Source organism: Schistocerca americana, chromosome 2 (genome assembly GCF_021461395.2).
Source record: "Schistocerca americana isolate TAMUIC-IGC-003095 chromosome 2, iqSchAmer2.1, whole genome shotgun sequence".
Taxonomy (NCBI): domain Eukaryota; kingdom Metazoa; phylum Arthropoda; class Insecta; order Orthoptera; family Acrididae; genus Schistocerca; species Schistocerca americana.
In genome coordinates this window covers 606,527,679-606,554,495 of record NC_060120.1, presented here as the reverse complement: position 1 = coordinate 606,554,495, position 26,817 = coordinate 606,527,679, and the positions used below count along the sequence as shown (strand labels likewise).

General features: G+C 43.8%; 1 protein-coding gene across 1 annotated transcript in view; it reads right to left on the bottom strand.

The window, feature by feature from the left end:
- LOC124594242 (dynein axonemal heavy chain 8-like) overlaps positions 1 to 26,817 on the bottom strand; it is a 619,801-nt gene that overhangs the window by 257,367 nt on the left and 335,617 nt on the right. The window contains exons 26-27 of the mRNA XM_047132606.1: positions 21,039 to 21,356; positions 635 to 2,341 (exon numbers count right to left, since the gene is read on the bottom strand). Coding sequence (XP_046988562.1) covers positions 635 to 2,341; positions 21,039 to 21,356 — 2,025 coding nt within the window. The remainder of the gene's footprint in view (positions 1 to 634; positions 2,342 to 21,038; positions 21,357 to 26,817) is intronic.

Below are 26,817 nucleotides of genomic sequence, written 5' to 3'. Positions count from 1 at the left end.
TTTGGTTTTGTGCACATCCGTCAACATTTTCGGTACCCAACGTGCGCACAATTTTCGGTAATTCAAGTGCTCGGTCCCAATGCCACACAAAACACTACAAGAAACATTAGGAAAGTCATCCCGCAAGGAGTAAATCGTAAAGCGTCTGTTTTCTCTCACCTTATTGTCCACTTCCTGCACCAGACTTTCATTAACGACCGAAGGACTCTGACTCCGTTGTTCATCATGCACATCTGTGTGGCCATCTTTAAATGCGCTTACACACTTTCTTACCATTCAATCACTCATATGTTTTCTCCGTAAACTGCACAGATCTCACGATGAATATCGATCGCTATTAGGCCTTTAGCACTAAGAAATCTTACAACAGCCCGTACTTCACAGTCGGCGGGAATCACGATTATCGGAGGCATCTTAAACACTCAGTACACAACTTAAACAAGGAAGAATCAGACTGCAATGGCGTCAGTGCGTAGACAACAGATGTAGGTACCCAGTGCGCATGCGCAGAACGCCGACCGTAGCGCTGCGGCCGCGGTGTGTCAAAACAGTACTTACTTAAAAAACACGCCTCGTATTAACGACGTGTGGATCTGTAGTTTAATACTTCTGGACAGAACATGAAAACACTCACCTCTCCGGCACTCAGCACGTTGTTAAGATACTCTAGGAAAGATTCTTCTTTGATCTCATTGTCGGTGAAGACGAAGCTGACGCCGACTCCTTCGAAGCCCGCCGCCCTGTACAAGAGCTTGAGGTCTTCCAGGAAGTTGCTGGTGCTGTAGGCGCGAGTGAGGGTGATCTGGAAGCAGCGGTAGCCTGCGATGAAAGTGGCCAGCCGCGTCAGGGACTGCTTGCCAGATCCACCCACGCCGACCAGCATGGCGCTGCCGCGTGGAGTCCGGATGATGCGCGAGATGATCATCAGGTGGATGAGAGCGTCTCGGAAAAACACCAAGTCCATCTGAGCTCCGCGTACTGTCTCATTGTAACCCGCCATGAAAGTGCGCACTTTGTCCGTCACGAACTCGAAACTCGGTATTTTCTCATAGATCTTCGGAGCTTCGAGAGAAAGGTCTTCTTCACCTTCTTCACCCGTAGGCTCCGGAGGTTCGCGGAGAAAATCGACGAAGTATTCCTCTTCGGGGTCGAAATGCTGAATGTCTTCTTCGGTCAGTTCAGATTTTATACAGCTTCGTATGTTCAGGTCGAACCAAGCGCGATCGGCCTCGTTAGTAAAGCGATCAGAAATGACGCGCTTACATTCGTGCATCCACAACTTCAGCAAAGTTCTGATGTCAGGAAGCTCAGCGTCTTGTATGTACAGCATGCCTCCCCAGATTCGGGACAAATCTCGTAGATTAAATACGTAATGGAACTTTGCCGGTGTCGGGAGCATTTTGATTTTTGTCTGTTGCCAAAGTCGACGAGTTAAAGGCACGAGTTTTGGTACAAAATCAACAATTTCCTGCTTGAATCGTTCGATACAGAAATAACCCATGCCTATTACACTGAATATCTTATCCATAGAACGATTGGACGGTAATGTGCAGTTGAAGACGTTGAATTGTCTCTTAAGTCGTGGAGGTATGTCGTTCCTCCCGCCACCGGGATGGTTCATAGCCGCTAACAATTGTATGTCTACAATGGTTGAGAAATCTCCCGGTTTGTCCAGGGAATAGAAACCTTTCATTTCCATAAGCTGACGGACTATTTCATTCGTTACTTGGTCACCCCATTCGTTGATTACAGGCATATTGATATCGTCAATGAATATGGTCATCTTACGACCACCTGGTGGCCCGTAGGTCGTGCCAACTCTCTTGTCTACATAACTCTCTATTGTTCTCTGAACCATATTTGGCGTTGTGGCGGAGGAGAAGTTAAGACTCTTTTGCAGGTGAAATTCCGGGTCGTAGTTCAACATGTAACCCTTCACCATTACCGTCTTAGCCGTTCCTTGCTCACCGATAAATAATACAGCTTTCCCTTGCCGGGCAATGGTGTCCATGAGATATGTCGAGCGCACATTGTCCACGTTTGGCACCAATATGCTCGAGTATTCTGGGACTGAGTCTGTGGGGTAGATGTACTCTTCCACTCTTTCTGACCAGTGTTGCCATTCGCCTTCTTCGTTCACCATGAACTCGAAAATCGAATCCCCTTCGTTGAGTTTAGGCCATTTGTACCTGGTCGGGTGTTCGAGAACGAACTCCTCCAGCTTGTCTCTGTCGTCCAATTCCAGAACAGCACCCAGGCTCCACATAAGAGCAAACAAGAACAGCCGCTGGAGGTGTAGGTCGCTGATATTTGCATCCCCTCCTGTCCTTTCGATGAGGCCCTAAAAAAAGGGAGAAGATTAACTTTTATTGTAAAAAAAAATGGCTCTGAGCACTATGGGACTCAACTGCTGTGGTCATTAGTCCCCTAGAACTTAGAACTACTTAAACCTAACCAACCTAAGCACATCACACACGTCTATGCCCGAGGCAGGATTCGAACCTGCGACCGTAGCAGTCGCACGGTTCCGGACTGCGCGCCTAGAACCGCGAGACCACCGCGGCCGGCTTTTATTGTAAGATTGACTTTTAATTTAAATGTTAGGTGCTATACTCGTGTGCCTCACAGGCATGTAAAACCATTCTACGCGGTGTCCCATTTAAACATCCCACATTTAAAAGGTCCAGAAAAAAATACAGTTGATATTATAATGAAATTGTAACATATGCTACAGCATCTCAAAGAATTTATTTAATAATAATTATTACACCTTGCAACAAAGCAGGAGGATTTCTTCCCCCTGTTATGTTTTTATTGTCCCCCCCCCCCACCAAAAAATTTATTTTTGCAAATATTTTCATTAGTATTATTTATATGGCATGCGCACAGTAACAAGAATCTTGAATATTAACTGGGGGTTTAGCCAACATAACTCCATTATCCATTACATTCTTTTGGTTGATTAGAACTCATGAGAGTATCTGTAATTAATTTACCGAAAAAGCGTGCTAATTACAATGTATGTAAATATACACCCAATAACTAACGTCCTGTTAAAGTCGATCAAATATACACATAAATAAGTGAAACAATTATACAGCCAATGTTGAAGATACGATAGTAACATTTGCACTCATTTAGTTTCAGACTTAAGCATTCATAGCTGAAACACTGTTACTGAAATAGAATTTCATATTTTGGCTAATAGCCAGTGTAATTTAATCGGTAGGCATGCGACAGCATGCATATCTAGTATGTTCCAGACGCCGCGCATAAAAATGGGATTTTCTGGTGCTCATACTTAGGGTTCTGTTGGTGATAAAAAGATACAGCCAATTGTTTTCGCCAGCCCTTGTGCCAGAGACCATTTGTATACCCAACAGAAGGACTGTTTTAGTGTCTCTATCCTACAGCACACGGTCAAAATACGAGTATTACATATTTCCTCCTGCTTAGGTAAATGGAGCAAGTCGTTTGGTCCTTTTTGCATTTGATGTGGTCTACGGTGGGTTTGAAGGGGTTATGAAGGCACCATTTATTAGTTCATGGGCAGTTCGTCGGAAAACCCCACAAAAAGATTTGTTTACTGTATTTTTTCGCCATCACCAACAGACCAAAACCCAGCCGAGGATTCCAAAACGGCTATGCACAGCAAATGGCAGAAATTTTTACAATATATTCCTAAAATCCCAATCTCGAACAACCCCGATAATTTTCTTGATATCTTGCTCCGTTTCCAAGATGCAGAGGTTCAAGGTTATCCTATTTCTACACATAAAATCCGGTATGACGCGGCATCTAAATAATAAATAACCGCAACAAATTGCTCAAATTTTAACGTTGCATTCTCCAGGCATGTGTGTATAAGAGCCATTTAACGTTTTCAAAAATCATTATCTGTTACCGAGAATCATCCCAAACGCTTGTTTTTCGGGTAACAAAACCCAGAAGCAGATTCTGAGAAGGCTGTGCGCAACAGATGGCTGTAATTTTTACGATGTATCCTGCCCTCGAACAGCCTTGAAAATTTTCCTCACACCTTTGTTCGTTTTCGAGGTGCAAAGGTTCAAAGTTACGCTACTTGTACACGTAAAATACACGAGTAAAATCCGGGGTGAGGCGAAAACGTAGTTTACAACGTGACTTAGGACGGAGAAATATGCTGTAGTTGTCATATGGAAACCTCATGTTGTAGTACTGAAGAACATACAAAATTTTTGTGCACGTCAAATCCAGTCTGAGGTGTAAAATTAGTTTTGCGTTATTTGTATTTTACTATGTTAACTATATAGTCTTTACTGACAATATATTTCTTTTCGTATGAGTTGCATGTCATGCTGAGCAGGGAAAAGAAAGGAAAAAATGGTCTCGTCGGAGCACAAAAAATGCGAATATGTTCCTACTTATGTTAAAAGACTGACTGGTGGGGTACCAGCTGCATCATTCTACCATCCTCAGCACCTTTAATTATTTTCCCAAAAATTTTGGCATCCGAACATACTCGCACTATTTTATGCTGTGAGAGAAGAAGATAGCAGCACTGGCAAAGAAACGGAAAAGTAATAAGTAATGGAAGATATTCGGCAATGGTTGTGTTGTAGAAAGAGCGAGAGAGGCAATGGAGGTGTGAGAAAAAGAGAGGGACACAGTGGCAGTGGAACATACGTTGACAGCGACAGAACAGTGCTAGGAAAAGAGTGAAGGAGACAGTGGTAGAAGGAGAAAGTGGAAGTGGATGAGAGCCAATGATAAAGAGAGACACAGTATATGACAATGACAACGGGAAAGCGAGAGATAGTGACGATGAGAAGAGGTAGAAGCAGCAGGAAGGCAAGAATGAGGTATTAGCAGTAAGTGAGAGCAAGAGGGAGACAGTGACAGTGAGGGAAAACTGTAGCAGTAGGACAGAAGTAAGGGGCTTTAGCTGCGACACAGGAGACAATGGCAGAGAGAATCACAGAGATAATGAGAATGAGTTGGGCTGAATAAGTGAATGAGAAAGGGCAACTGGAAGTGGATGGGTACGAGCGACTTACAGCGTTGGACTAGTGGGCGTGAGTGAGTTTCAGTTATGGGAGCTTGTGGGACTCTTGAGGTGAGTTGCATGTTAAAAAGGCGCGAATATGTTCGCATACCAAATTTTTTTGGAAATTTTTAAAGGCACCGAGGAAGGTAGAATGTGGTAGCTTGTATCCCACTTATCAGTCTGTGTCTTTTAAAATAAGCAGGAATTTTTTGTGCTCCGATATGAGCATCTTTTTGATAGTAGAAATTATTGATTTATCTAAAAGTTCTCAGTCAAACAAATCTTATTCCACTATTCAGTTATTCAGACACATAAATTATTCCAGAATGAGATTTTCACTCTGCAGCGGAGTGTGCGCTGATATGAAACTTCCTGGCAGATTAAAACTGTGTGCCCGACCGAGACTCGAACTCGGGACCTTTGCCTTTCGCGGGCAAGTGCTCTACCATCTGAGCTACCGAAGCACGACTCACGCCCGGTAGAGCTTCTGTAAAGTTTGGAAGGTAGGAGACGAGATACTGGCAGAAGTAAAGCTGTGAGTACCGGGCGTGAGTCGTGCTTCGGTAGCTCAGATGGTAGAGCACTTGCCCGCGAAAGGCAAAGGTCCCGAGTTCGAGTCTCGGTCGGGCACACAGTTTTAATCTGCCAGGAAGTTACATAAATTATTAATTGTAACTCATGAAAATAAAGCAAACGACACTAGATAACTTAGGTTTTAAGTATTGTAATATTATAAAAGAAATGCTGTTGGAAGGCATATTAGTTAGCCTGCGGAAGGTTATGATTGAGCAAGATCTGTGCCCAAAATTACTGCACAACATATGCAGACGGGTTACCACAAGTCGTAAAAGGTGCCGAGTTTTATCTAAATTCTGTGCCTGAGAGTTTATTCAGTGACAGTTTTTAGTGACTGGCTATTAACAGGCACTTAACTTCATGAGCTGTGTTAATCTGCAAACTGTGACAACAGTATTGCGCTGTGAATTGTGTTACTTTCATATTATATTTACTGTGCACATCGTTTTTGTACCGAGATGCCTGTTAGACTTCAAGGACAATATTTGTCAACTTTATTCAGTGAATGTGTTAATGATTTACTCGCCACATGTAAATCATTGTGAATCAGTACGTCTATGTTAGGTTACTGCACTCGGATAATCACATTATAGGACATCAAGAGAGTGCAGTATGTGACTGAGCATTTATCTGTGCACAAATTATGATAGATGTGACTCGATATGGCCATAAACAGTGCGTTATTGAACGTCGAAGTGTTGGGAACGTAAACTTTGTGTGGACCATATAACTTGAAATAGCCTATTTGAGACAAGCACTTTTCAGCCACGTTCGTTGGAGGCGCAACTTCCGATGGCATATTGGCACATCTAAATAACGTAAAGCTGCACGTGAACCATTTATAGCACGAGGAATATGGAAACTGCATTCAGTTTCTTGCCATGGTTTCCGAAACATGTCCTCCGCCATAGTTGCAATCAATTCAGCGATACAACGTCTACACACAGGAATATTGTCCAATTTGGTTGCATAAGAACCTGCACAAGAAGAAACCCAGTGGGGAAATGTCGGCGGAACGTGGTGGCCTGTCAACGTGTCCTCCACGTCTATCCAGCGACTGGGAAATTTCGTATCCAGGAACTTACGAACAGCTGTTGACCAAGGTGGCAGAGCCGCATCCAGTTGAAAGATGATGATGTGTTGCAAGTCTTGTATCTGAGTGTGAACAACCTGTTCCAACATGTCCAGTTACACTGACCCATTCACTGTGTTTTCTGCAAAGAAGAACGGTCCAACAATCATGTCATGCATTAACTCACATCAGATGTTCACGAACACGTTCAATGATAGCGTGCAGATGCTGCGAGCCGCAAATCCCAACACTATGCCGATTATCTGTTTCTGATACATGCAAGGATACCTCATCTGAGAGTAAACATCTTTCCTGGAATCTGGCATTCTTGTCAATACGCTGCAGCATGTCCATGGCAAATTATTGTCGGCATGGTTTGTTGTTCGCCACCAGACGTTGCAAAATTTGCTTCTTGGAAGTAGACGATGGTGCACTACACGATGCAGTGTTACTCGAAGTACATTAAGTTGCCTAGATGCCCGCCGAATCGATTTACAGTGGGCTTCTGGGCAACGCTTGTCAGATGTCCTCCTCTGTCACTTCCGAAGCACTACGACATGCCTCAGAACACGTTTCAGAATACTTCCAGCTGCCAGCAATTTACAATACCACTCCTTACTTGTTTTCACATCAAGTGAATTACATCGGCAAAACCTATGATAATTTCTTTGCAGTTCCACTCATTAGTAACCAAAGAAATTGCTCGGAGACTGGTCGAGCGTTCGCTTCAACGTGATGCAGTTCGGCCTTTTCCACTTCGGGTATTCGGCGTCTCCTCGGAGCACCACTGTCGAGCCTGCTGTCAGTGAAGTCACCCTTTCTCGAAACAGTTGCATAATTGTAGCGAAAAGTGTATGCGATGGAGTCATACGTTGTGGATAGTGATCTTGATAAAGGCAACGAGCAGCTTTTCCATTACCGTGAGCTCGGAGCTTCGCCATACAGAAGGAGTATGTCGATGTATTCTGCAAATGTGAACTCAACCATGTTGCTGTAACACTACCAGACACGTGAATGAGGCTCTAACCAGGTCAGGGAGATAGAACAGACGTTAAATGACACCAGCCAATCCGACCATGACTAACGTGTTGCATATCTGTCTAGCAAACATGTTTTCAAACGGCTGCAGCACGGCAACGGTAAGCTTCCGAACATGGGTTCCAATTCAAAATATTGTCTACTCAGTCTTCTCTACAAGTCCTAGAAGCTTGTAACCTGTATAAATATCTCAACCAGCTGTCGTGTACTGACACCTTACAATGTTAAGCTTAAGGCTGTCGGAAGCCAACGAGGGCACTCCAGGATAGGAAATCAGAGACAATGCCGAGATCATGAAAAGTGTTAAAGGTTAGGTTATTGGAAGTAAACTGTAATGGTAAGCCCTGCGAATCGTAACGCTCTGGGCAGCTGTCCCAGGATAGAGATTTCGCTTCATAGAATTAACTGGTAACTTCATACAGTGCCTAGACGCTGTTGTAACGTGTTACAGTGGAAGATGGCCACAAACAAGTGCGTGTTAGCAGAAGCAGCAAACGTGAAAAACGCTCCTGAGAACAGCAACTTCAGTAGATTTACACGGATTAGAGTGAGATGGGAACAGCGGGTCCAACCCACGAGAGCCTCTAGGTCGGGGCCAAGTGAGATATAACACGGTATTGCTAGCCGTAATAGGAACGGAAGTGAAGTTTAGCTTTCAGCTGAAAGCTGTTGCTATCAAACATGGGGTTTGTTAATGTAAAAGTCAGGAATATCCCAACCTACAGAGTGGGATAAGGGGAGGAATCAGAAAGTGGTTGGCTTGAGGCACCCTGGACGTGCAGAGCCGCACGACAGATTGGCGACGCCCGTAAAGTGACGACAGACTGGCGGGCCGCCTACCGATAGAGAGAAACCAGACGTCACCACAATCCTTTATAAACCCAGGATTTTTATATCCAGAGGAGTTCGAAGGAACATCCTCTCCATGTCTCTTGTCTCAAGTCTCGGGTAAGTTCCAGCAAGTCTGTTTTTTCACATGGAGTGTTGCTCTCAATGCTGTACTTTACAATACTGCTAGTGATTGCTACTTCTGTTAGCCTTCGCCCCAGGGACTCAGACAATGAATTCTGTTGTGAAACCAGTTGCATCCTTTGCTGTTCCGGTTCTTAGAATTAGGCTACAGTGAAGTAGCTAATCTGAAGAAAATAAATAAGTTAATTCAGACAGTTGAGTTCCCTGTGAGTATCCTATTACGTCCCAAAGTCCGGCCCCCTCGTAGATGCCCTGTGACTGTGTCTGGCGTTGATCCAAACACTCAGGTTGCCACTACTGGAAGTTTGTCTTTCTGCATTTGTTCCTAACTGCTCGGGGATTGCAGACTGACCTGTAACCTCCTCTTATACTTTCTCCTGTGCTAGGAGACAGCAAAATGCCATCGAAATAAATCTGAGCTAATTATTTATTACTACCAGATACAAAAAGGCATTAACCTTTTGTTTTTACGTTATATTTTAAGACAATTTTCTTGTTCTGTAAGCTTCGTAAGACTGAGCTACACGATGCCACCGACAGTCAAGTTCTGTTTTAAAATGACGCCTCAGTGCAACTTCACATCACAAATCGGTTTAAACAAGGCTGTGTTCTCGAACCTACATTTCGTTGTCCTGCACTTCTCAGTTACTGCGCTCTAGACATCATCTGCTAACAGTTACCCTGTAGAAAGTAGGTACTAGTGCAACGTGACTTTAATCAAACTTGAGTTCACTGGAGAAGATTAACCAACCTCGACCCGGTAACAGATATCTAAATACGATCTCTGAGGCAATATGTATTTAGGCATTTATTTCAACTGTAAGATTTCGGGGTAGATTTAACATGACATGCTTAGATAGTTAACATTGCAATGTGTGCTGTTCAGCAGTAGTTCATAATAATAATGATAATCATGATGATGATAATAATAGTAATAATAGACACACAAATAATTGCAATATGCATAGTACATCAGCAATATAATAATGGTAGTAATAATAATAATAATGGAATATTACAAATACAGAAACAAACAGCTCTTCATTTCATCCAGAGATTTTTAAAAAAATATGATAGTATCAATATTCACACTTTTAAAAATTCTCAGAACATGTGGTCTTCATTCAAATTAATAAAAATCATTACTCTAACTTTAGTCGATAAAGATCACAAGGTAAAGATAAGGGGAGAAATTTCAAAAGCTTGCACAATAATAACCATACTTAGACAAGATGATGGATTATCCACCCTGCTTTTCAAATTAGCCTTCAATTACGTGATAAAGATTTGGGAAACAAAGACCCACCTTAAGTCAAAATTGGAGCAAAACCCTCATTAAGAACAAACTGCCAGGGATTTGCGGATGATTTAGCTCACTTAGCTCTTGACACTGAAGACGTTCGTGCCCAGATCACAAACCTTCAAAAATCGCCTTAATAACAGGATTACAAATACATCTCGAGAAAACTGTCGTGGCCATGAAACCTCTGCGTATAAGCAAAATCTTAATTGTCATTAAAAAGTTAACATAGTATAACAGTTTAAATATCTTGGAGCCATCATCAAGCATAACGTAACTGAGAAACACCTGCCGGCGGGGGTGGCCGAGCGGTTCTAGGCGCTACAGTCCGTAACCGCGCGACCGCTACGGTCGCAGATTCGAATCCTGCCTCGGGCATGGATGTGTGTGATGTCTTTAGGTTAGTTAGGTTTAAGTAGTTCTATGTTCTAGGGGACTGATGACCTCAGAAGTTAAGCACACTATACTTTCCCAGAAGCCACTTGTGACTGCGAAACCCTTTTCCAAATTAAAAATGAAGGAAGAACTGATTATCTCCTCAAAAGTGAAAGAAGAGACATCATCAGAACTCGCATAAATTAGAAGTGTCAGGTTGAAGGAGTCTGGAGAATTCTCCTCAATGACTGAACCAGTCGCCAGCACAATGAAGAAGAAAGAATCTCTTAGTTGTTTCACATCTTGCTAATGCAAGGAAACAGAATTATACAACTTGTAATGAGAAATGTCAGAAAGAAGACAGGAGAGAGATGCAGCAAAGTCTTAAAACAGTTGGATACCAGATGACAAATGTAGAGAACAAAGACAAAATTAGTACTCTTCTTGAGAACCACAAATTCGTGGCAGAAATGAGACATAGAATGGCTATGGAGATTTCAGACGAATCGAGAAAACTACGATCAGCGATAATGAAACGGTATTGTGGGGGACGAGTGGGGGCGGGGAGCGCAGGAACTGAACAGTAAAATCTTCAAAGAAAATTGAACGTGAAACGGCTGAAGTTAAAGTTAATAATGATATGGTATTTCAGAAGTTTTAGTTTAATTGACACTGTGTTAAATATTTTCCTGATTACGTTTTCGTAGAAGGTAAGTAAAGACATTTAACAGAAATCTATGGCAGCAGCACAGAAGGAATCAAGAAGAGATGTTGACAAGTCCGTAGAAGAGTGAGAAACAATAGGGTAAACTGAGCATGAGACGAGACGAAAGCAACCAGAAACAGATTGGGACTGGAAAGCATTAGTGCTGACAATACGGCAGAAGTACTGGTTTGCTGACTGCATATGACGACAGGGACGCTCCGCTGATGATAACATGCAAACCTTTGAATAAACAGTGATTTTGGACAAGACGCACGTTTCTGGGTGATTTGTTCTAGCGTCGTGCTGCTCAGAATGGAGAACGAGATGGAGAAAGATTGAGTGTTAAGAATGGGTTCCACCAAGATGTTGCCCGTTTAACTCGTGTTTTTAAAATTAGTACCATTTTGAAAACCCGCCGCTGCAGTGCCACGGTCAGCATTCAGCACACGTGCGCCGTGTACTACAAACTGTTGGCATGCCACAAACACCATTATATTGTCATTCTGCGTGTTTACCTTTGTTTGTGAGTGTTTGAAAGGCATCTTCCGATTGAGAATCCCGCCGACTGTAGAATACACGCTTTTTTTTTAGTATTAAAGGCATGAAAGCGGCTGAAATTCATCGTCAGATCACTGAAGTGTATAGGGAAAACACCATGAGTGACGCAATAGTACGGAAATGGGTGACAGCTTTTAAAGATGACTTTACGACTGTGCATGATGAAGGCGACTTTCAGTCATTACTGATGATTTGATGCAGAAAGTTGATGAAAAAGAGAGAGCGAACAGACGTTTTACGATTTCGACGTTGTGTGGTGAGTTTCCTCAAGAGGTTAGAAGCGTCCTATATGCAGCTGTTTCAGAACGTTTAAATTATCGAAAGTTATGCTCAGTTCGATACCGAAAACGCTAACTGAGGTATATATTAACCTGTCGTCAGCGACGAAACACACGTGGTTCGTTACACCTGAATCAAGGCAGCAATCCATGGAATGGCGGCGTTCAACACCAGACAAGAAAGTGAAGATAAAATGAATTATTTCAGCGGTTTTTTTGGGACAGGAAGGGGGTATTGCTTGTGGATTTTTGTCTCATGGTGGCACAATAAATTCTAGAACTTAATGTGAGATTTAAAAAAACTACGCAGTTCAACCCAGAACAAAAGGCTTGGCACACTGAGTAAGGGGATCGTTTTGCTTCATGACAATGTCCATCCACAAGCAACCTATCGAACTCAAAAGCTGATCTTATCGTTTGACTGGGAATAGCTTGATCACCCTCCATACAGTCCCAATCTAGGGCCCAATGGCTACCATGTGTTCTTGCATTTGGAGAAGCATTTGGCTGCTCAGCATCACGACAACGATTGAAGATGTCAAAATGACCGTATTGCAGTGGTTGTCTAATCAGGTGGTAGATTTCGACGAGGTAAGTAATCAAAAGCTGGCTGTGCCATACGACGAGGGCCTTAATGTTGGCGGGAATTACGTAGAAAAGTAAAACACATCCCTTCATGTAAAAATCAAGTTGCTACGATAAGTCTATATGTTTTATTTTTATTTCAAAACTGTACTTACGTAAAGACAGGCCTCGTGTAGGATCTTGTACTGCAGTTATGAAATCGTGATAGATCTTTGACTGTGAGGCTATGTATTGAGTATACCAGTGACTAAGAAACTGATGAAGCAAAGACAGCCTGTGAAAATCATGTCTCATGCCCTGTTGCATCTACCTGAACTATGCTTGGGATGGACTGGCATGTTCAAAGAATCGAATGTCACAAACATACACTGCTGTCCCTTAACACTGCAATACCAAGAAGGGTCCCAAATAAAGAAATTTTATTATGCATACACAGAAGAATAGAAAGGTTCAAATGGTTCAAATGGCTCTGAGCACTATGCGACTTAACTTCTGAGGTCATCAGTCGCCTAGAACTTAGAACTAATTAAACCTAACTTACCTAAGGACATCACACACATCCATGCCCGAGGCGGGATTCGAACCTGCGACCGTAGCGGTCGCTCGGCTCCAGACTGTAGCGCCTAGAACCGCACGGCCACTCCGGCCGGCAGAATAGAAAGAAAATATTAATAAATATGTAGGTGATTTGAGGTATACAGGTTGAGAAATTTGGTATGAGAGTGCTACTGTCTCCGGAACAGCAGTGCCACTAACCCGGCTGGTCACTGAGTCGAACTGAGCTTGGCTGATAGATGCGGCTGTCATTCTACGCTTCTTCAGCTCTATGTCGACGCTGATCAGTCTTAGTGGCTGGCAAGTGGTGGCGTGCCAGTCTTTCGGGATTCCATAACTGAATGTTTTCGCTGGCTGAGAGACCTGGAGAATGTGCTGGCCAGGGCAACAGTCCAGCACCCTCTGTATCGAGGTAGGTCAGGACAAAACGGGCAAGCGGTCTTGCTTTATCTTATTGAATTACAACGTCCCGATAACCCACGATCCTGTTGCTGTTGATTCCAACACGGAGAACCAAGGGTAGCACCAGACACAAAACCCAGCGATTGGCAGTGGGTGGTTTTGGAGATATCGTCAACTTCAGCCACAAACACTTTAATTTTTAAAACATGATGTCTCTCCTAAGAGTCATTCACCGCTCTGGTCTGTCGCAAGATATAAGAAATTTCGCTTTTGCAATGTGTAGATGGAGCCAGACCAAACAAATACTGCTCATCACAAGTTTAATGCGACGCCCTGTGCCAACAGAAAACGTCCGTGTGTTTCTATTACAAACCATATTAGCGGAATTATACGTGCCCTTTGGATCTAGTACGATATTTGTTTCCTCGATATGTAATAATAGCGACGATAAAACACGAAGAATAACCACTACTCTAGCAGCGACCGAGTGGCGCTGCTCCTTAGTTGTAGCTGACAGTTTGAGACAGAACGGCACCCGAGACGGAACAAGTCGGGGAAGGAAGACGTGGTGAACAAATATTTATCGACATAACAAGTACGATAAGACAATGGCTTTCGCAGTGGTCGTACCACAATCTACTTCCCGCCAACCCGCATTGTAGAATACAATATCTACACGCCTTCAAAACAACAAGATATGCTCTCAATTATGGGAGAGTGCTGCCAAGGAATTCCTGTACTTAAATCCTGTTTAATTGTCGTTGCTGTAGTGTATCCTTCTGACATAATTCCGTAATACGATGCTACGGTATTCGTAATGAGGTTGCCAGGGAGACAACTCGGGTATGCGTGGAAAGGTATCTGGAACGAGAAGGGTGGCTTTCTTGTACAGATGCATTTCCGACTGTAGTACAATGAAGTCGAGACAGTGGGAAGTTGTGGTCAGCGAAACCATCCTGTGAATAATCGAAATAATGCCACTTGATTGGGTATGGTACCTGAAGATTCGATTCACACAGCAGCACACGGACAGCATGGTGCATCACATTGTAAAAGACTCAAAAATGCCTTCGTACCGCCGATAGGTGCACTAGACTCTTACACTGAAGGACAATGGCGATTGGATAATCTTTGTGAGCGGATATTAACCCACCATCTTCCGATTGTCCGCTCCATAAGAAGCAAGAAGGCCGGTCGCATGTCGAGCCATAGAGCCTGTGGTTGACGCTGCGCAAAATGTGTGCGTCGTATTGTATTATTCGGCGTAACGTAAGGAATTGTGAAGTGATAAACAATGTTAGGGCACAACCAATAATTTTAAAACGTCTGGAAAGTAAATGTGATCGATTCATCAGAGACAAAAGTTCTTTATTATATGCAAGTGGATAACGTGTCAGAAACAAATTGTAAATTAATACTTAGTTTCAATTAATTATGTTTTGAGAACACTCGTAGACAACTGGTAATATTCAGCCGTATGATATTTTTTGAAACGATGAGGTACACGTAATGCATCTCCACAGTTTTTACGTTCCCACGTCGTTCCACTCCGTTTCTTATTTTATGTAAATACTGTGCAAGCTCTTGTTGGATGATTAATTCACTGGCGTGGGATTTATATGTTTCGGAAAATGACACCAACGTTGCCCATTTAGTTTCATTGATATATCTCAGGTCGATAATGGTCCTCGTCGTTTATAATCTTGTTTTTGTAATAATGGTTCTGCTATTTCAAGTCTATACCCGTTGTTCTTCCTCATGTTGTTTTTGTTGTACAGAATATAGGAATTACACTGAAGAGCCAAAGAAACTGGTACACCTGCCTAATATCGTGTAGGGTCCCCACGAGCGCGCAGAGGTGCCGCAACACGACGTGGCATGAACTTGACTAATGTCTGAAGTAGTGCTGGAGGGAACTGACACCACAAATTCTGCAGGCCTGTCCATAAATCTGTAAGAGTACGAGAGGGTGGAGATCTCTTCTGAACAGCACGTTAAAGGCATCCCAGATATGCTCAATAATGTTTATGTCTGGGGGGTTTGGTGGCCAGCGGAAGTGTTTAAACTCAGAAGAGTGCTACTGAAGTCACTCCGTAGCAATTTTGGACTTGTAGGGTGTCGCATTGAACTGCTGGAATTGGCCAAGTCCATTAGACTGCGCAATGGACATGAATGGATGCAGGTGATGAGACAGGATGCTTACGTACGTGTCACGTGTCACAGTCGTATCTAGACGTAGCAGCGGTCCCATATCACTCCATCTGCACACTCTCCTCACCTTTGAAAAGCCTCCACCAGCTTCAACAGTCCATTGCTGACATGCAGGGTCCATGTATTCATGAGGTTGTCTCCATGTCCGCACACGTCCATCCGCTCGATGCAATTTGAAACGAGTCTCTTCCGACGAGGCAACATGTTTCCAGTCATCAACAGTCCAATGTCGATGTTGAACGGGCCCAGGCGAGGCGTAAAGCTCTGTGTCGTGCAGTCATCAAGGATACACGAGTGGGCTTTCGTGTCCGAAAGCCTACATCGATGATGTTTCGTTGAATGGTTCGCACGCTGACACTTGTTGATGGCCCAGCATTGAAAGCTGCAGCAATTTGCGGGAGCGCTGCACTTCTGTCACGTTGAACGATTGTCTTCAATCGTCGTCGGTCCCGTTCTCGTAGGATCTTTTTCCGGCCGCAGCGATGTCGCAGCAGTAACCGATCTAGCAACTGTGCCAGATACTTGTCTTACATAGGCATTGCCGACCGCAGCGCCGTATCCTGCCTTTTTACATATGTGTGTATTTGAATATGCATGCCTATATCAGTTTCTTTGGCGCTGTAGTGTATAAAGTAGCATATCAAATATTTAAAAAAGTTTTTTCGGTACCCTTTCAAGTATTTCTTCATAACACGGAAACCTGCGGTCGATACAACTCATTCCCCCGTAGGGTTTCGTTGGTTTCAGCTATGTTCAGTCGTTTCTACTCTTTTGTGCTGTGAAGAAATAATACGGTCGTCCCAGTTCGATCAGTGCACGCTAATATGCCATTGTAGCCCCTCATTATGTATTCCGCCTTTTAAAATTTTGCTTTATTGAAATCTCCCGGTATATTTTTTCTGTTAAAGCATACCGTTTATCCATTTACAAAGATATGTGACCTTTATTTAGTACTGACTTTGACAACTGCATCACAACAGTTTCAGCTCTATTATAATCAAGATCTGTTTAATCATTTCCTGAATGTACACTACTGGCCATTAACATTGCTACACCACGAAGATGACGTGCTACAGACGCGAAATTTAACCGACACGAAGAAGATGCTGTGATATGCAAATGATTAGCTTTTCAAAGCATTCACACAAGGTTGGCGCTGGTGGCGAAATCTACAACGTGCTGAGATGAAGGTAGTTTCCAACCGATTTCTCATACACAAACAGCAGTTGACCGGCGTTGCCTGGTGAAACGTTGTTGTGATGCCTCGTGTAAGGAGGAGAAATCACGTTTCCGACTTTGATAAAGGTCGGATTGTAGCCTATCGCGATTGCGGTTTATCGTATCGCGACATTGCTGCTTGCGTTGGTCGAGATCCAATGACTGTTAGCAAAATATGGACTCGGTGGGTTCAGGAGGGTAATACGGAACGCCGTGCTGGATCCCAACGGCCTCGTATCATTAGCAGTCGAGATGACAGGCATCTCATCCGCATGGCTGTAAGGGATCGTGCAGCCACGTCTCGATCCATGAGTCAACAGATGGATACGTTTGAAAGACAACAACTATCCGCCCGAACGTTCGACGACGTTTGCAGCAACATGGACTATCAGCTCGGTGACCATGGCTGCGGTTACCCTTGACGCTGCATCACAGACAGAAGCGCCTGCGATGGTGTACTCAACGACGAACCTGGGTGCACGAATGGCAAAACGTCATTTTTTCGGATGAATCCAGGTTCTGTTTACAGTATCATGATGGTCGCATCCGTGTTTAGCGATATCGCGGTGAACGCACAATGGAAGTGTGTATTCGTCATCGTCATACTGGCGTATCACCCGGCGTGATGGTATGGGGTGCCATTGGTTACACGTGTCGGTCACCTCTCGTTCGCATTAGCGGCACTTTGAACAGTGGACGTTACATTTCAGATGTGTTACGACCCGTGGCTCTACCCTTCATTCGATCCCTGCGAAACCCTACATTTCAGCAGGATAATGCATGACCGCATGTTGCAGGTCCTGTACTGGCCTTTGTGGGTACAGAAAATGTTCGACTGCTGCCCTGGCCAGCACTCTCTCCAGATCTCTCACCAATTGAAAACGTCTGGTCAATGGTGGCCGAGCAATTGGCTCGTCACAATACACCAGTCACTACCCTTGATGAACTGTGGTATCGTGTTCAAGCTGCATGGGCAGCTGTACCTGTACGCGCCATCCAAGCTCTGTTTGACTCAATGGCCAGGCGTATCAAGGCCGTTATTTTCGGCCAGAGGTGGTTGTTCTGGGAACTGATTTCTCAGGATCTATTATAGCAATAACGCGATGGGACCTTCAAAGTTTACAAGTTTTTATCCCAAACATCGCTCTGTTCGAGGGATTAAATTATGAGAAGCGTCCCTCAAATTTCATTAACATCCACGTCTATGTCAACATACGTGTACCGCAAGCCATCGGACGGTGAGTGGCAGAGTGTACCACATAGCACTAACAGTCGCCTTTCCTGTTCCACTCGCAAACAAAACGACGCAAAAGACGACTATCTACAAGGCTCCGTACGAGCCGTAATTTCCTTCCTCTTATCTTTGTAGTCCACGCACAAAATTACGTTGGCGGCAGTAGAAACATTCTGCAGTCTGTCTGAAATGCTAGTTTTCTAAATTTCCTCAATAGTGCCTCGCGAAAAGAACATCGTCTTCCCACCAGGGATTTCCATTTGAGTTCACGTAGCATCTCCGCAATACTTGCGAGCTGCTCGAGCATACCGGTAACAAATCTAGCACCACGCTTCTGAATCGCTTCGATGTCTTCCTCTTTTCGTCTTTTTCGTCCAGTTCAGTCTGAATATAAAATTTATCAAACATGCGCTAATAACACATATCTAATTGTTATTTTTATGAAAAACGCACGTCGTCTTATTTCTAATTACATATCACACATAAAATTCAGCAAATATATATTTTTAATTACTAATCCTTTTATAAAATATTGTTAATAAAGTTTGTTTCAACTAAAGAAACATTCACGGAAATGCAAATTGAATACGCACCTTTTTAGCACAGCGGAAATCAAACCCTTGAAGTCCACGTAGAAGGGTGGGGTGGAGGGGGGTGGCGGGCAAGTACACTACCACTGCGTTGTGCTGTCTGTCGATGAACCGGTCTTACTTTCGGGTATTCAAGACACACGAAAGGACTTCAAAGTTGATTCTTTCGCGAGTTTTTGAGAATTGCATTGAACTGCTTTGTAAACTGATATTTCATTTCTGAATTTCACGCACCATAAATATAAAAAAATTCAAAAAGCCGATTGCCAAGTGTTCTCCTTGTCAGTCGCTGCTACAGCACTCATTATTCTTGGAGTTGTTCTGTCCTTGCTAATATATATTGACAAAACCAATACCGTACTACAGTAATGTGGGACTCCACTATCGAGTGGGCACGTAAAATTCCATTTTAAAAATAATTTTGTTTGCAACAGGTAGCAAAACGACGTTTTCTGTTGGCATTGAGCGTCGCATGAACTTTTTTTCCCTTTGTTGTTATTTCATTCATTCCGTCTCGCCCGTATGGGAAGGGGGCGAGGAGGGGGGGGGGTCTCTCAGCCGTACTGTCAACCCACTCTTCAGCCAGCTGGACAAGTAAAAATAAATCATAAATGTGAGATATTTACACAGATTTAAAGATTTGGGATGGGAGAAATTAATTGAAGCATTCATGTGTATGTGAAACAAGTAGTTCATCTTGAAATTAAAACCAGTAATAATAAAAGGGTACAACGGAAAACAACAAGGGTACGTTTAAAACTTTTAAAATGGAGTTAAAAAATCATTGATCTTAAAAAGAAGCACTTCACTGCCACTAAAACAGGAAGGACCTGCTCTGGGATTGGGACCCTATGTTGGAGGAGATAAGGTTTAGTGAGGAGCAGATAAGGATGGAGGACTGATGCGTGGTATCAATGGGGCAGAGAAGGCTGTTGGAAAACGAGAATGGGGAGAGTATTGGTGATGCCAATATTTGAAGGGGAAATGGGGGATAGGAGCAGGGAAATATGGGTAGGCGAGGGAGAGTGAGCCTTTATGAGGTGGAATGGGTGGGTTCTACATCTACATCTACATCTACATTTATACTACGCAAGCCACCCAACGGTGTGTGGCGGAGGGCACTTTACGTGCCACTGTCATTACCTCCCTTTCCTGTTCCAGTCGCGTATGGTTCGCGGGAAGAACGACTGTCTGAAAGCCTCCGTGCGTGCTCTAATCTCTCTAATTTTACATTCGTGATCTCCTCGGGAGGTATAAGTAGGGGGAAGCAATATATTCGATACCTCATCCAGAAACGCACCCTCTCGAAACCTGGCGAGCAAGCTACACCGCGATGCAGAGCGCCTCTCTTGCAGAGTCTGCCACTTGAGTTTATTAAACATCTCCGTAACGCTATCACGGTTACCAAATAACCCTGTGACGAAACGCGCCGCTCTTCTTTGGATCTTCTCTATCTCCTCCGTCAAACCGATCTGGTACGGATCCCACACTGATGAGCAATACTCAAGTATAGGTCGAACGAGTGTTTTGTAAGCCACCTCCTTTGTTGATGGACTACATTTTCTAAGCACTCTCCCAATGAATCTCAACCTGGTACCCGCCTTGAATTTAAAGTTGGTGGGTGGGTAAATTTCGGGACGGATCGCATGAAACTTGTGATGAGTAGTATCTGTTTAGCCTGGCAGAAAATATCAGCCAAAACACCTGACGCGCCTGACGACTTTTAGGAGAGATACATGGTTGATTAGTTGGTGTTTTTGGATAGTACCTGTATCCTAGAAGAGACTAATGGCTATGTCTCACAGTTCACTAAATTCCATAGTACATAAATAACCATAAAACACGCCATGGAGGTAGTAGCAATAGAAGTGAGCAGATGACATGGTGATTATAAGATCGAGCATAGCCAGAGATTTCTCGAGCTGTGCCGTAAACTGTTTGAGCAGTGCGGCCCACGAGGAAGACAAGTCGCAATGCACACATTGCAGCACGTGACTCTGCAGGCAGGTCATACGAGCGCCAGCAGCAGTCTCCGGCCGGGAGCGAGTAGCTCTTTTGGGCGAGTTTGATAATTCCTAACGATAGCACGCGACAAAGTTCAGGCTTTCGATGGTTACCTTTTGATTGACATACTGATTGATCCTGGGCCCTGCACGGAGCCGAGCAGTAAGGCGACTAGTGTGACGTCTCAAGTTCGTTGCGGGACCCGTATTTCTCGTGGACCCGCTCGAGCAGTTCGTGTCGCGATCACGCCCAGTCTTTTTACGATTTGCGCCATGCTGTATCACATACGATATTCGCATTTGCACTTATCTGCATGATAGTAGGTAGAAACACTTCACCTGCAACACGTCGACGCACTGGCGAATATATATCGCCTCTAGTATGGGCATCTTGGCGTGCAGCCGGACCTGCACGAAGGTATGCAGGTCATCGTAGATGCCATCGAAGAGGTGCGACAGCACGGCGTACTCGCCCTCGGAACGCTTGCGCAGCCAACCCTCTACGATTGGCCTCCAGCGCAGAGAGGAGGCGCTGATGAAGACCATCCCCATGCGCGACACCGTCGCCGGCGAGGCGTTGTCCACGTTGTCCGGCTCGAACAGCAACTTGCAGTTGGGAGCCATCGTGATGCGGTCGCCGTTGGCCAGCGTCAGCGTCTGCAAGCAGCCTTAAATTAGTGAGCATCCGACAAGGCCCAAAGTTGCGGTATCGTAACGACAACTGCCGTATTTAAAATTAATTTACCTGGTGAAACAGGCAGGTGTTTCTGTACCTGCAATAAACGTTACTCTAAAATTCTCCGATTTCTGGTTACGGATACGGTAAGTGCCCGGTTTCCTCCTCTCTCTCCTCCCCACCTTTTTCCCTCTCTAGCACCTACCGTATGTAACTTATATTGTTTGGGATGTACGATTACACTATGTGCTTTATACGCTATATGGCACTATGTGCTACGGCGGTAGCCAGACGCTGTGGCCGAGCGGTTCTAGGCGTATCGGTCCGGAACCGCGCGACTGCTACGGTCGGAGGTTCGATTCCTGCCTCGGGCATGGATGTGTGTGATGTCCTTAGGTTAGTTAGGTTTAAGTAGTTCTAAGTTTTAGGGGACTGATGACCTCAGATGTTAAGTCCCATAGTGCTCAGAGCCATTTGAAGCTATGGCGGTACATGGGACCAAATAATATTTCTGCAATGTCGTCCGAACAAGACACAGCCAGGGCAAAAGCACCGTAGGCACAAAGACGCAAGCTGGTGCCGCTGCCATAGAGTCTCGTCACTTGCGCGAATTCCATCAGCGCCAAGGGCGGCGCTGAAGATGAAGATATCGACTTCACCTCGGCCAGTCGCGGGCCGAGTTCAATTCGCCAATGACCGGATGACAACGGACAGAAGCCTCCTCGGAAGACAGAAGAGCAGCTCTCGCCCGCTTGGCTATAGATCATCGTCCAGGACTCACTTAGACAGGGAACGTCGTTTAGTGAACTCTTAGAAGTGAAGAGACAGGAGTTGTAAATTGCATTTTCTAAGTACTGTGAAGTTTACCTACGATTATTTGCACTTAGCCATTAAGGGCCTGTTTTGTGTTATATTACATGCAGTGCTGCAGACTTAAATCATTCAACTAGTCACAAAGATAAATAAACCTTTTTAACTCATTTGTGTGACTTTGTTACTAAGTTGTTGGAGTGTTGTGGAACCTTCGTTCTCCTATCCTGTTACCTGACCCTGGAGCATAGCTGTGTAACAGTGGCAGGGAGCAATTGTCTTACCGGTGTCCTGCACCAGAAGCTGTTTCACGAACTCACATACTCGACCTACCGTAACAATAATGCTAACTTGGCCTCATCAGCGGTGGCGACGAGGCCTTTGCTAAACTGGTGACGAGGGTCCATGAAAATTTCTTAGTTTTATATGGACATGACAAGTTATCCCTCACGATGGATTTTTTTTCTACTAAAATATTTCCTGTTTCATAAAAAACAGGTTGTGTTCATGTGCAAAATAATTGTTCTTCTATTTTATGTAAGCACAGTAGCGCATACTGGGTACTTTCTGGTACCGAAGTTGAGTCTGACAGACGGACTGTCCTAGTTTTAACAATATTGTTATCCCCTGTCGAACTACCTGTATTTAGATTTGTGGCGTATGTTTGTATTGCTATTTTATATTTTAACTTTATGACGCTTGTCATATCGCACTGTTGTTGTGACTGTAGCTTTTGACGATAAGTGGCACCCCGTAATACTCCCGAATATTTTGTGTAACCTTTTATCACAGTAGAGTCGTAATGGCCACTTTCATAAAGAAAAAAATTCTTTTAAAGTAAGTTGGTTCACAGCCATCAGACACAAGATATAAAAATGTAGATCAGTTGATGTGCCTTGGCGCCACGTAATCCCACCAGATAGCAAAAATTGCTTCTTGGTCCGGACTCTGCAGAATTGTGTCTCTAGTCTGCGAATGTCTGTTTCACGTACAACTTGAAACGCCATATCTATGTGCAGCTATCGTTCCTGGGTAGGTGTAGTACAGTTTGTGCCAAGTGATATCAAAGTGGAATGCTATAGCTGTCAACTACTATGTTATATAAAAAATTTATGTATCTGCTTTTTTGTAGATATCTGACGGTAATAAATTTCTAGACGCGTCGTGTGAGCAATAAAGTCATTTCTTGCGTGATGTTTGACTTTGCCATTGCGACCCAGTCACTCTAAATGAAGAACAACTGATTATTAGCACTGTCTCTCTTAAACCTAGGTACATGCCTGTAATATTATGTGCAAGGTAGCTGCAGACGATGTAAACTGATCAATATCTAATAAATATAATGTAATGAGCCACCCTACGTTTTGGTTTAGATGTAAAATAGCTACATCAGCCATAGACGCGAATGGTTATCTATCTAGCGGAGTAGTTACTGACTAGGATTGACAGAATGAGAACTAAATTATACTGAATATTACAAAAGAAATATGGCATTTTTTATTATAAGTGGTGAATTCACCCGTTTAACACACAGATTAGATCGCTTAACTAGGGACAGTATTCTGTCTCGCTCGAGACTCTCGGAGAAAAATAGCCAAATTCTCAAGACTCTCGTTAAGTATCTCCAGAAATGTTGAACAGTGCTGCTCTCTGTTGGCCGCGTATGGAAATAAACGTACTGTTAGTATAAGTACTGCTCTCTAGGAGCATACTTATCGGCTTTTTTATTTTGTATTTTGTCATCTGAATAGGACTCATACAACCATCATCAAACATATAAGATTAACACACTGAAGAGCAATGTGCACCTAGGATTTAATACACTGTGGAACAATAGAAATATAAAATTACTGTAGAATCACATATTAAAAGTTGATCCGCTTTTTCAATAAAAATGCAGAGGAAAAGCCACATATTCTTAAGTCTTTCAAGCAGAGCACCACCGTGATACACGTCAGCAAACATCAACGGATGATGACCTGACTATGTATCCTTTCGTGCAGTCAAGACTGATGTGACTGACATCACAACAAACTTGCGGGCTAATAGGCCGTTGTCGATGTATAATATTCTCTCCTAACGTTTCTTCTCCGACGTCTTCATAGGTAAAGTGCCGAAGTGCAACCAGAACTCGAGGAGCACCGAATATATGGGCACTGTAGAGGCAACCACAGTCCATCACGTGACGTCGGCTCTGGTAACGCGAACATTTTCGATTGAAAGTAATCGCTCATCATTCTTACGTTGCAATGTTGACATCCAAATTTCATCTAATTTAGCATCTTCCTCTTTTCTGTTAATATTATTGTAGTGTTTATAAATTTCAATAGTCTCTCTATATATACGCGCATGATAATGCGATGTTTTTGATATGACAGTCGTCTCAGTGAACTATGTTTCATGATCACCCTCTTGGTAAAGATGTTCCGCTACGGCCGATTTCTCCTTATGCCACAGGCGGCAATTCCTCTTGTGGTTGGTTGGTTGGTTTGGGGAAGGAGACCAGACAGCGTGGTCATCGGTCTCATCGGATTAGGGAGGGATTGGGAAGGAAGTCGGCCGTGCCCTTTCAGAGGAGCCATCCCGGCATTTGCCTGGAGTGATTTAGGGAAATCACGGAAAACCTAAATCAGGATGGCCGGACGCGGGATTGAACCGTCGTCCTCCCGAATGCGAGTCCAGTGCCTAACCAATTCCTCTTGTGTTCAACCAGATGGGTGTTAACACTTGTTTTTGTGTTACCAGTACAAACCAGTCTACAACTACAAGGAATATTATATGCACTCGGAGTACCTAAATGATGTCGTATATCTTTTGCCGATCTTAAACATTCTTTTATCTTTCTGGTAGTTCTGAAGGTAGATCCATACCGTAATTGCTCAACACTTTCCCAATGCGATCTCTAATCTTACTGAAGAACGGAAGGAAAATTTTCCCTTTGGCCGGCCGTCGTTCCTGTCGATCCTGATTCTCTCCCTAGTACTGGGTCTAACTCCTTGTTCGAATAACCACTCTTCTTGAATTGCGACTGTAGATATTCAAGCTCATCTTTTAAATGAGTCGGTTCACAAATTTTGTGCGCCCAGTCCAGCAAGGTTTTAATCACACCTTTTCTTTGTCTGGGGTGGTGGTCAGAATCTTTTTGCAGGTAACGGTCAGTATGGGTGGATTTTCTGTTTACTCTATGGCCCAACGTCCCGTCCCCTCGTTTGACAAGAGAGACATCCAAGAAATTCAGCTGGCCATTGTTCTCCCTCTGCATTGTAAACTGTATTTTTGTACTGATACCGTTGAGAGGAGAGCTGCATCAGACCAGTCTCAGGAATGAAGACCACAACAACAACAACTGTTGAGAGAACCACGGTCTATGAGGCTCGACGGCAGCCCAAAAGGAAAGTTTTCCTTCCGTTCAACAATACCATTACAGACTGTATTGGGAAAGTGTTGAGCAAATACGGCGTAGAAACTACCTTCACACCCACCGGGAAGATTAAAGAATGTTTAAGATCGGCTGAAGATGTACGGCATCGTTAGGCTACACCGGGAGTACATAAAATTCCTTGTAGTTGTGAACTGGTTTCTGTAGGACCACAAAAAGAACTGTGAACACCCGTGTGGTTGAACACAAGAGGAATTGCGGTCGTAGTGGAATATCTTTACCAGGAAGGTGACCATGAAATAAAATTCGCTGAGACGAGAGTCATGTCGGGAACTTCGCATTATCATGCCCGTAAGTATAGAGAGACTATTGAGGTTTATAAACACCATAATAATTTTAACAGAAAAGAGAAATGTTCCGGCGTAACGATAGGCGCCGGCGCGACGATCAAGAACGGAAGAGCAAAGAGGGCTGTGAGACGACGTCAGCCAATAGTACGCTGACTAGCCAACAGTACGCTGACTAGGTCGACACCAAGACAGGAGCGGCCCCTAGACGAAGCCTAGCCGCCCGGCCGCGACCGGAGTGGACGACGAGCCGTCATACAAACGCTACAGCAGTGACGTAAGAACTGTATTGTGTTACTTGCAATGAAATTGTATATACCGAAAGACATTGATTATTTGCATGTCGCCATTTGCTTTCGACACACTTTTGTGAAATGCAAAGTTAAGTATTGTCAATTTAACTTACTGTAATAAACTCCATTAATACGATTTGCTGGAATTGTTATCTAGCGATCCGAGAAAACAGATCCCTAGGCACTATATACTAGTCGAGTGGGCAGGATAAAAAAAAGGTGTTCAATTAAGTAGAATTTGGATGTCAACAATGGAGTGTAAGATTGTTCGATCGATTACTTTCAATTGAAAATGTTGGCGCTAATAATCTCGTAGCCGAAGTCACGTGATGGACTGTGGTGCCTCTAGATGCCCGTATGTTCGGTGATCCCTCGAGCTCTGGTGTAGTTCACCACTTTACCTCTGAAGACGTCGGAGAGGAAATGTTAGGAGAAAATTTTATACATCGACCACGGCCTACTAGCCCAGAAGCTTTTAGTGATGTCGGTACCAGCCGTGAAAGCTTTCATTGTATGATGTGACTGACATCGCCTAACCGCACAAATCGGATACGACCGGACCAATGTGATGTCGATGCTTCCTGTAACAGCCATGGTTCAGTGTGGGGTCATG